Consider the following 11820-nt stretch of genomic DNA (forward strand, 5'->3'; position numbering starts at 1 on the left):
GGCGTCGTCACTTCCTGATGACGTGCACGTGGGGGTGGGGTTCCATCTGGGGCCTGATCCGCCGGCGGCGGGGGACAGGCCTCTGGGGCGGGGGTTTCCCCGCCCCCCGGGGGGACTTGGCAAGCCTACTACTCCTGGTGATTTTCCTCTCAATTGCTTTGAGTGCAGCTTTTACTTTACTTTCTAAAATTGCAAGTTCTTTACCGAAAGATTCTTCTTTGAAGCAGTCTGTGATCCTTTCATCTGTTATGTGTAGCTCGTCAGTGTATTGTTGATTTATTTTGATCAGATAATGTATTTCCATGATCTTTCAGCATCCCTAGCCATGCATGAATTTATTTATTTATTTTTATTTAAAACATTTTAATTCTGCTTTTCTACCTGATCAGGGTCCACAAGTTTTTTTTGATTTCTTGGAAATTGTGGAACAGATCTCTCGTTGTTCCTTTTCTATTCGATTTTGTTTCTTTGCATTGTTTATTATAATAGTTCTTTTCGTCTCTATATGCAAGCCACTGAAAAGGTACATTTAGAATTCTGTTTCTGTTACCTTTTACTTTTGCTTCTCATCTATCTTTAGCAATTTGAAGAGTTTCATCAATCATCCATCAAGGGTTTTCCTTTGGGGGGGGGGGTGTACAGGAATAGTCTTTTCACATTATTCCTTGATGTCTCTGGTTTTAACCCACAGTTCCGCTGGTTTACAAATGCAAATTTGTTATGTCAATCTTGAGGAATATTATATTATATTTTTGGCACTATGCTGATTTAAGTGTTTTTCTTCAGCTTTATTCTATTTTTTTATATTAACAGTTTGTGGTCTGTACCACTGTTTGCTCCTGGTCTTGTTTTAGCATAGAAAATAGAGCTTCTCCATCTTCTCCTTGTGATCTATTTGATTTCTGTATTGACCATCCAGTGACATCCACATATACAATCTGCTTGGTTGCCCAAAGCTTGTGTTTGCAATGAACAAATTGTTGGCTTCACAGAATTCTGTGTTGGCTTCACAGAATTCTGTAAGTCATTCTAATGCTTTATTCATAATCTTAGTCCCAGTTTTCCTACAATGTTTGATTCTGCTTTGTTTTCTACTTTTGTATTCTAGTCGTAATAATTATCAGTGCATTTCATTTAGATGTGTGATCAGTTTCTTCCTGGATGCTTGCATAAAAACTTTCCTTTTCTTCCTCTTCAGCATCTATAGCTGGGGAGTAAATTTGAATTATGGTTATGTTTCCATGAAGTTTTATTAAGATTATCCTGTCAGACGTTGCATTATAGTCACTGATTGCTTATGTTGCTTCTCCCCTCACTATTAAAGCAACACCATTTCAACCACTATTTCAAGTTCTAAATAAAAACCACTCACGATCTGTAATGTATATATATTTGGATATAATAAAAGAAGCTCGTATGAAGCATTGTTGCATAGTCATTTGGCACACTATACAAGTCGGGTGTTAGAAGTAGTACCCAGTCCTAGAGTTCTAATTTTTGTTGGAGATAATAGGTAGTCCACAGTTTAAGACATGGGATTGGATCCCAGAGTGGATAGCAGGGGATGGATTAGGGAGCAGTCCTCACAACCCCCCTTCTTGCTGTCCTGGGGGATCACCGTTCCTCACACAAGCAGCATTTTGGGCTATAGCAGGATGAGGGAAGTAAAAAAAATTCCTTTCCATCTGTAGAAATTTCCAGTGGGACCAAGGCAATGATATAGAACAAAGCATGTTTAATAATAAAATATATACACAGAAGTTTAGCATAGCAATAAAGATAGTTAGCACAATAAACTTGTGTCTTATGTAGCTCACATTCCATTCCTAGTTTTGTTTACTTGGACATAAGTTCCAGTCAACTATGAGATGCACAGGTAAATTTGATTGGAATTGAATTATTAAGCTGCTTTAATAATATAATATACAGTTAACATGTTTGTTTATCTGTTTTAAACCCACCATTTTACCTCTGTTTCTGATTAAAGGAGCTTTAACTGTACTCAAATCTTGGTTCTACTGCAGATCAACACAGCTACCCTCCTAAAACTAGTTTTACCTTTGTTTATGAATGTTGGGAAATCTTATAATGGATAGCCACCTCTTTGATTATTCTGTAAAGAATCCAAGCAGTATATGCTTTTTTTCCTCTGTAGCCTTTCAGTTTTCAATTGTAAGTAGTTTCTTGCGAGTAATGTAGTAATGCTTATTAGTGCCAGGGAACTAAATGCTGCCTGTCTCCTCCTTTGAAGTAGCTTTCTCCTTCGGTCCCCACCTGATTAAATATCCCTAGATGGCCAACTGTTAATTCTTGATAAAATATTGTTCAGAAAAGTAAACATGATATATATTGTTCTTAGTGTACTTATGTGTAAAATGTCTATGTTTAAAAAGGAATCAATTTTGTTATTTTCCAGGTAAAAAACTTGGCATTAAAAATAGAACAGGAAACACAAAAGCGCTGCCTCACACAGAATGACCTCAAGATGCAAACACAACATGTCAATTCACTGAAAATGTCAGAGAAACAGCTAAAGCAGGAGAATAATCATCTTCTTGAAATCAAACTAAGTTTGGAAAAACAAAATAATGAACTCCGCAAGTAAGGCAACTCAACAATAAAGTTGTTTATCATTTCTGTTCAGTATCTCATTAGAGCTGATAATGATTTGCTAGTAAAATAAAGTTAAGGTGCTTTGCAACCACTCAGGAAACAGTCAGGTTTGAATCCCCACTCTACTATGGAAGCTTGCTGAGTGACCTTGGGCCAGTCACACACTCTCAGCCTAACCTACTTGACAGGCTTGTTGTGAGGATAAAATGAATGAGAGGAGAATGATGTAAGCCACTTTGGATCTCCACCAGGGAAGAGTGCACATGGGCCACTCAGAATCTGAGTAACTTTCTTACACTTCAGATCTCTGCCGTTTGAATTTCTTTGGTGTCAAGTTTGCGTGTAGATTAGTTGATTCACAAACCAGCCTGACATGAATTTTTTGTTCATGCTGAGGTGGTGTTTAGCAGCAACATTACTGCAAGTACATATATATGGAATTTTTAGTAAATCGGTCATTGTGAGGGGCAGCCAGGTCCTACTTTACTCCACTTCACATCATTGGGTTAGATTCAACCCATTGCAAACAGCAAATTAGCAAAACAGCAACCCCTGTGCAACACGCCCCCCCCCCCCAACCGTGGAGGTTGAGTAGATCTACTGGAACAGATGAGGATACAGTTGGGCTGCAGCGGGAAGGGAGAATTGGCAGAAATTTCCACCTCCACTCTTGTGAGCTCTTGTTCCCTTCATGGAAGACTTCACACAAGAGTACAAAAGGGTGCAGACAGCCAATTGGCTCTTTCTTTCTGCAGCTTTCACGTTTCATCCAATACTACTCTTAAGGGTCCTTAGTCCTCTGAATCACTTTTTCAGGGATGGGGGGGGGCTGCAATACGAAGGGGAAGGATTAAATCTGCCTTTCACAAATTTGCTCTATTAATTTATTGAACTGCAAGAAGAAAGGGAGGATTGGGAAGTGGAATATAATTTATTCTTGCTTGACAGAAGAACTACATAATAATTTCTGTGTATTTATATTCTCTTCTGAATAGGGAACGCCAAGATGCTGATGGACAAATGAAGGAACTTCAAGACCAGCTCGAAGCAGAACAATATTTTTCAGTATGTGCTGCACATAAGTATCTTATTCTGTTCCTATAGTTTAATATAAAAATGTTATTTCATTTCTGCATCTTGTAGCTTTATCCCCTTGGGAATGTTGTTTCCCCATGGTAATTAATAGAGTTTTGACCAATTGCGTTGTTTTACACTCATGGAACATGGCTCTGACAACTTTGTTCTGCATGTGCTTCATAATAAGCATTGTTAGCACACTGCAATTTCTCATCAAGTGAAAAAAATTGAACTCATGTTTTCAAACTTGCAGTGAGTAGAAAAGGTAATAATGATACATTGGGGGGGAGGGTGTTTTTATAAGACATGTGGAAATTAAGAATTGTTTATTAAGCCATAACTACATGGCTACAGATAGACTCGGGTTGGTAACTGTGTTGGTCTGAAGTAGCAGAACAAAGTTTGAGTGTGCACACACACATGAAAGCTTATACCTAGAATAAAACTTTGTTGGTCTTAAAAGTGTCACTGAACTCAAAAGTGCCACTAGACTCAAACTGTGCTCTACATGGCTACATTTAGAGTTTAGTTGAATTAACTGTTACATACTTTCATTCATGATACTATCATCAACTGATGTGTGGCTTCAGCTGGCTGCTGCTGGCACAGTGACAAACAGCTGTGAAGATTCCATATATTCAAGAAGCATTAAGAAGGGGAAGGATTAAATCTGCCTTTCACAAATTTGCTCTATTAATTTATTGAACTGCAAGAAGAAAGGGAGGATTGGGAAGTGGAAAATAATTTATTCTTGCTTGACAGAAGAACTACATAATAATTTCTGTGTATTTATATTCTCTTCTGAATAGGGAACGCCAAGATGCTGATGGACAAATGAAGGAACTTCAAGACCAGCTCGAAGCAGAACAATATTTTTCAGTATGTGCTGCACATAAGTATCTTATTCTGTTCCTATAGTTTAATATAAAAATGTTATTTCATTTCTGCATCTTGTAGCTTTATCCCCTTGGGAATGTTGTTTCCCCATGGTAATTAATAGAGTTTTGACCAATTGCGTCATGGCTCTGACAACTTTGTTCTGCATGTGCTTCATAATAAGCATTGTTAGCACACTGCAATTTCTCATCAAGTGAAAAAAATTGAACTCATGTTTTCAAACTTGCAGTGAGTAGAAAAGGTAATAATGATACATTGGGGGGGGGTGTTTTATGAGACATGTGGAAATTAAGAATTGTTTATTAAGCCATAACTACACGGCTACAGATAGACTTGGGTTGGTAGCTGTGGTCTGAAGTAGTAGAACAAAGTTTGAGTGTGCACACACACATGAAAGCTTATACCTAGAATAAAACTTTGTTGGTCTTAAATAGTGCCACTGAACTCAAAAGGTGCCACTGGACCCAAACTGTGTTCTACGTGGCTACATTTAGAGTTTAGTTGAATTAACTGTTACATACTTTCATTCATGATAGTATCATCAACTGATGTGTGGCTTCAGCTAGCTGCTGATGGCACAGTGACAAACAGCTGTGAAGATTCCATATATTCAAGAAGCATTAATGCAAATGAAAACCCTCTCTAGAATCACACTTTCTTGATCAGTTGATTATACCACTGTTCACATCAGTTTTCCTTTAAAAAAAATTTTCAGACTTTATACAAGACACAGGTTCGGGAGCTTAAAGAAGAATGTGAAGAAAAGACAAAACTTTGTAAAGAAATGCAGCAAAAGATGCAAGAGTTGCAAGATGAAAGGTGAGCTTTCAGCCATTTGCTTCTTGTCCATATGTAGAGTTGCCAACAGGCTTGGAGAAAAATGTACTGTGGCTTTTAATAGAGACTAAATGCATGGAAAAGGGCAGCAGAAGATTTTCACAGCATGGCAATAAGTACCATCACCTGGTAAATAACAACCCATTAAGCCTCTGTTAAAAGGGACAGGGTGCTATTTCTCCAGGTAGTTGGCAACTCTGTAAACATAACAATATGCATATATTCAAGTTAAGAAATGGCATGGAATAATTTCTTCAACCATGTCTTTGCCTTGCAGGGATTCCTTGGCAGCGCAACTTGAGATCACACTAACCAAAGCAGATTCAGAACAGTTGGCTCGGTCCATTGCTGAAGAACAGTACTCCGATCTGGAAAAAGAAAAGATCATGAAAGAATTGGAGATTAAAGAAATGATGGCTAGGCACAAACAGGAACTTGCTGAAAAAGATGCCACAATAGGATCTGTAAGTGGTTCACATCAAGCCCCTACTGTAGGTTTTGGGGGGTTTTGCCTACTGGAATGTCTTTATTTACAAGCAGTCCTCTAGTATTATGATTTAGTCCTTGCAGCCTGAAACAGTACTCAGTTGTTCAGTACAGCAACTGGATATCTGTTGGGCAAGATGTGTTGCACAATGAAAAAGTGAATTGGTAAGTGCTCAGAAAATGTTTCCTAGGACTGAGAGTATGTATTGTTCACACTTGCATACTTTAACTTATGCCAGACAAATATGAGAAGCTATTCAGTCATGTCCTCACTAGAATCACTGCATATAATTTATTATTACCTTTTGGGCTTTGTTTGTTTGTTTGTTTGTTTTTCAAATTTATATTCCACCCTCCCAACGAATGGGCTCAGGGTGGATCACAACAAGTGTTATGCCATGCGGCTATGTAACACAATAATAAATGATCGGTTAAAACCTTGAAACACCATTTGAAAACAAACTACATCAATACTGGTGCTACAGGGCTCTAAAATTCATTTAATTCAGGCTGCACACAGATGGTGTCTTCAGCAGGGGGCCTCAACCAAAGGCCTGGCAGAACAGCTCCAATTCACAGGCCCTGCAGAATGATAAAAGGTCCCGCAGGGCTCTGATTTCACACAGGAGCATGTTCCACCAGGCTGGGGCCAGGGCAGAAAAGGCCCTGGTCCTAGTCGAGGCTAAATGGACGTCCCTCAGGCCAGGGACAACCAGCAGATCTTGCTCAGCAGAGCTCAAGGCTCTCTGGGGCACATATGAGGACAGGCGGTGTCGGTCCCAGGCCACATAAGGCTTTGAAGGTCAATACCAAAACCTTGAAGCGGATCCGGTACTCAGTCGATAGCCAGCGCACCAGCTGAATGTGTGCCCGCATAGGCAGTGCAGTTAGCAGGCACTGCATTTTGCACCAGCTGGAGTTTCCAGATCAACTGCAAGGGCAAGCCCACATAAAGCAAGTTACAGTAATCAAGCCTGGAAGTGACCATTGCATGAGTCACTGTAACTAGGTCCTGGAGGGAGAGGTAAGGAGCCAGATGCCTGATCTGCCGAAGATGATGAAAGGCAGACCTAGCAACTGTGGCGACCTGGGCCTCTATAGAAAGTGAGGCATTCAGGACCACCCCCAGACTTCTCACCTTCTGGGCTAGCACAAGTAATGTGCCATCCAAGGCGGGCAGCCTGATACCCAACCCAATCCCCCCCCGACTTACATACAGGACCTCCATCTTAGTTGGATTGAGTTTCAACCAGCTCTGTTGTAACCATCCAGCCATGGCCTCCAATGCCCTGGTCAGATTTTCTGCCTGATCCAGGCAGATAGAGCTGGGTGTCATCCGAGCCCACAGTGACTGCCAGCATTAGTTTTATCAGTACACCCTGGGTTATTTTTAAATACACTGTTTGGGAGATTCTGGTTTCTGTTCTTCTTCTGATACATATTCTGATCCAAAGGACATTCATCTCTGAACCTGTGTTTTACCTGTCTACTCCCCTATTCTAGTTTTTGAATCCTAGTCTCTGACTATCTCTAATTTTTTTACAGCATTGCATTTTCTTTTGTGTTTGACTCACTACTCATTCCATCATGTATTTTTGCAATTTCATTGTTATATCTTCTGTCTGTTAAGCTTTGTATTCATCTCTTCTCTGCTTCCCACAGAATTTTGTTTGCTTATCCTTTAATGGCCTCATCCTCCTGTGTTCATTTTGTCTTATGCTTTTTTCATTCAAGAGTCCTCTTCCCAAATGGCGACCACTCGTGGTCCTGTGAACAATCTCTGAATAGTTTCGTTCTTCCTTTCTTTCTATACTCTTCACGCACCCCATTCCATGAGTGACACATTCCTGTGTTAATGTCTATATTTTAGCTGGAAGAAGCGAATAGGACGCTCACCAGTGATGTAGCTAACCTTGCAAATGAGAAAGAAGAGCTGAATAATAAACTTAAAGAAGTCCAAGAACGTGAGCATTCTTTTATTTTATTTTTCAAAAACTAACTCCTATTTGAGCAAAGATTGTTTTTGATCGTTCTGTTTTCTTGTTTCAGAAATTGCCAGAATGAAGGATGAAGAAACAAATATAGGACTTGTTAAGACTCAATATGAGAAACAGTTGTTTACTGAAAGAACCCTGAAGACACAGGTAAAATACAAACCAGAAATGCAGCAAGAAAATACTTCACTGTCATAGGAGGCAGGGAGAGAGAGAGGGAGAATAGAAGGGGTGGGATAATATTGGCATATGAAAACCATGTAAATATCTGTAACTTTAAACTTGTATCATGGAAAGTATCCTTAACACTACTGTGTTTTAAAAATGGTGATAACACATACATTGCCTTTCCTTCTTAGAGAATATCTGGTTTATTATCGCACACATTCCTGTGGGTTGTGGGCAATTTCATCAGATGTACAATCTGCATGTTTAGAGATATTGTTTATGTTAGTATTTGGTCACTGAAGTAGGAACATAATCCCTAAATAAGCAGAACAGTGTCTGCAAATACATTAATGTAGTAGATGATTTTAAAAAATCTATGCTGTCTACAAGTTTTGAACATGTAGCCATTGTACACCAATCTTGTAAAGTTGGGCTGACATGAGTAATATAAAATTGCTGGCATTTAAGATTAAGAAGAAGAAGAGATTAAACCCTTAATCTGATCCTTAGGAAGTAATTTATACATAAAACCTGGCTGCATTTTGATTCCCCCCCCACACACACTTCTAACTCAAACAAGCAAGAGCCTCCTTTCACAAATTAAGCTCTGTATGGCTTTCCAAGTAAAAAAAAATAGCCACCTGGATTATATTATTTTATGTAAGAAAATGACTATTTAATAGTGACTACTATGAGCTGAAGACTTGACCTCTGATTACATTTCTAATTTAGCACTTTTATTTTCCTTCCCTTTCTCCCTTTTAAAGGCTGTAAACAAGTTAGCTGAAATTATGAATCGCAGGGATCCTGTCAAACGAGGAGCTGACACTGATGTCAGAAGGAAAGAAAAAGAGAACAGGAAACTGCATATGGAGCTGAAGTCTGAGCGTGAAAAATTAACCCAAATGATGATCAAGTATCAGAAGGAGATTAATGAAATGCAAGCAGTAAGTACTTTTCTGCAAGTGGTTCTGGGACCAAAGCTGCTGCATAGTCTGCTGAAAAAGAAATTACTTCAGAATAATGCTTCTGAATTTCTCAGACCTTGTAAGCGGCGTTATATTTTAAATAATTTAGTCTTGTTCAGTGCATTCCTGATTATAATGGCCACAATCCCTGTTGCCTCTTAACGCCTTCTGTTTCATTCCTTGGGTCTTGTGCAACCTGTCTTTGCTCAAATACAGGCCATTTTGTAAGCATCAAATTTAGGGTGTATATTTTGTTCCTCATGGGTGGGGGCTGGAACAGTGCTCTATGCATAAGTCTACAAAGAAAAAAATTCTGAACATTGTAGTAAATGTTTATTACTGAATTGATGTTTGATTTGTACTTACTATTATCCTTTTACAGCAAATAGCAGAAGAGAGCCAGGTAAGAATAGAATTGCAAATGGCCCTGGACAGCAAGGATAGTGATATTGAGCAGCTTCGCTCACAACTTCAGATGATACATATCGGTCTGGACAGCACCAGTATAGGCAGTGGCCCTGGAGATGCAGAAGCTGATGATGGATTTCCTGGTAAGGCTCTTCCTTCGTTAACGTAATTCTGTTTTGTCACAGAAATTAAAACACTTAAAGTGGTAGCTTCTGTAACTTGCAAAAATATAATAGCAATAGTGTTTTCTTCTCATTTCTTCTCTCTGCTTCCAACATTTTAGCAAAAAGAAAATCTGTTTTTTTAAATGAAGAAATAGATTAAAGCTTTTTTGTGTATATTTGCTCTTGGTTCATAACTCTTGTTAATGGCTGAGGAAGAAAAATAGTATCTCCAACTATTTTTTCATTAATCTTTTTTCTGCACTTCCCATCCCGAATGCTGGGTCCTCAGTTCGTATTACTCAATCCCACACAACGGAGTCTATGTCTTTTACCTACCAACGTTCCTCTACCTCTGTCAGTATTGCCACTAAGCCTTCCAGTTCTCGTGTGTTTCTCAACTCTGACTCTGACTCAGAGGAAGAACCATTGTCTTCCACACAAGTTCCTTCAGGATCTGACAGCCCAGGTGACATGCCTGAAAAGCATTTAGTGGCAGAATGCTGATGCTTGAAGGCCATCTCTCTAATTATTTGTTACTAACATGGAAAGCAGTTGAAATCAAGGGGGAGTGTGCTGCATGAGGAAAGGAGTGGCACTTAAAAGATCCACTGATACTTATTCTAATTAGACGCTGTGGATGCTATCTGGAACTGTAGACAACACTCAAGCTGTTCCACTTATAAGCAGTGGTTCCCACCCTTGGCAAAAAGAGCTGCAGATAAGAGAGTGAGGGTTTCAAACTTTAATTGATTTAATCAGTAGATTTAATAGACAAATTTGTAATTGGAAGCTGAGACTGAAAGGCACACTTGGCTTTGGTGTATTAAATGCTATGTCATTTCAGATTTGGTTCTATATTTCCACAGACACCTATGTCTATTGTGAGATTTTGGTATTCAAATCTATTAAAATATGATTAGTTGATAGCCAGATGATGAATTGGCAATCTTTAATTGACTACCAGCTCCAGAGAAAATGCATTTGGATTTATTTGTTGGAAAAGCTGGTTCTCCAGTGGCCCTGGGAGTGGGGCAGTCCTCACTTTCCTCCTTTCTGGAATCAGGGTCAAGTAGCTGAATTCGATCCCGGAGGGGAGGGACTTGCCCAGGTATCCCCAGTCTTTTCAGCCCTGCTTTCAGAGCAGAACAGCAGCAGCGGCATTCCTTTTGAGCACAGTGATCCCGGGAGACGTGTCTTCAGTCGGAAGGCAGGAAAGCAGGTAGACGAGATGAAGGCTCTCACGGGAAGAGAAGGGCTGGTTCCCTCCTTCCCCACATCGCACAGGAGCGGCAGTGAGCCTTTCAGAAGACTGATAGTCACAGCCACGGGTCCTGCCAAGGTCCCTAGCCTTTGGGCTGGAAGTACTCCCCTTTAGTAATCTGGAGGGCATAGTAGAGTCAGCAGCAGCCTACGTGGCCATTCTCACGGCCATGCTTTCACAGGCTTGAAAGGAGCAGCTCCACTTTGACTTGTAGGAACAGCCCCAATACAAAGGCCCTGCCTGAACCCCAGTAAGGCCAGCCTGGTGGTGGTGGGGGAATCATCCTTTCTGTGGAAGGCAAAAGACATAGGTCTGCTAGGTTCCCTCTGGCCTCTGGGAGTAAGGGTGCCATTTTCTTTCCTTGTGAGTGACTGCTTTCTCTTTCCTTTTGGAGGCAAGCAGTTTTGGTGGGAAAATGGTGATGAAGGCGAGGCTGTCCACTTCCCAAAGCCTAGAGACTGTGATTTAGACCTCTCTAGCTCTTCAGCTTCCACCTCCTCCCCTACTTCCCATCGGTCTAGGGAGGGAGAAAGAACCTATGACATGGATTTGTCAGAGGAGGATGCCAAGGCAGATCTCCTGGCATGGATAAAATCAGAGATGAGGAGATGAGGTAGTTCATGCAGGAATCCAGACAGAACAGCAGCTTTGTGATAGGCCCTTCAAACAGACACAGGAGGCACCACAGTAGAGACGTGCCCCTGCAGAAAGGGAAATTAGGACAGCGCATCTATCTCTCCTCCTAGATCAAAAAAGAGAAAGGTAGAAGAGCCCGGATCCCATAGAGACTGTAGTCCTTGTTAGGCCTTCAGTCTGAGGACCAGATTCCTCCTCAACCAAAGAGAAGGGGGGGACTATTGGAGGAGAAGGAAGAGAAGGTGATGACCCCAATGCAAAAAAGGTTTTTCCCCAGGATCTTTATGCCAGGCTACTGCCAAAGGTACTGA

At 40.4% G+C, this 11820-nt stretch overlaps 1 protein-coding gene across 1 annotated transcript in view; it reads left to right on the plus strand.

Annotated features, from left to right (window-relative positions):
• Positions 1–11820, plus strand: part of ROCK2 (Rho associated coiled-coil containing protein kinase 2) — a 157356-nt gene that overhangs the window by 123780 nt on the left and 21756 nt on the right. Inside the window, exons 19-26 of the mRNA XM_015416412.1 lie at positions 2417–2601; positions 3609–3678; positions 5303–5406; positions 5702–5888; positions 7781–7874; positions 7960–8054; positions 8840–9019; positions 9423–9591. Of these exons, the coding sequence (XP_015271898.1) occupies positions 2417–2601; positions 3609–3678; positions 5303–5406; positions 5702–5888; positions 7781–7874; positions 7960–8054; positions 8840–9019; positions 9423–9591 (1084 nt within the window). The remainder of the gene's footprint in view (positions 1–2416; positions 2602–3608; positions 3679–5302; positions 5407–5701; positions 5889–7780; positions 7875–7959; positions 8055–8839; positions 9020–9422; positions 9592–11820) is intronic.

The sequence above is a fragment of the Gekko japonicus genome, unplaced genomic scaffold (assembly GCF_001447785.1).
Source record: "Gekko japonicus isolate JY-2015 unplaced genomic scaffold, Gekko_japonicus_V1.1 scaffold1597, whole genome shotgun sequence".
Classification (NCBI taxonomy): Eukaryota; Metazoa; Chordata; class Lepidosauria; order Squamata; family Gekkonidae; genus Gekko; species Gekko japonicus.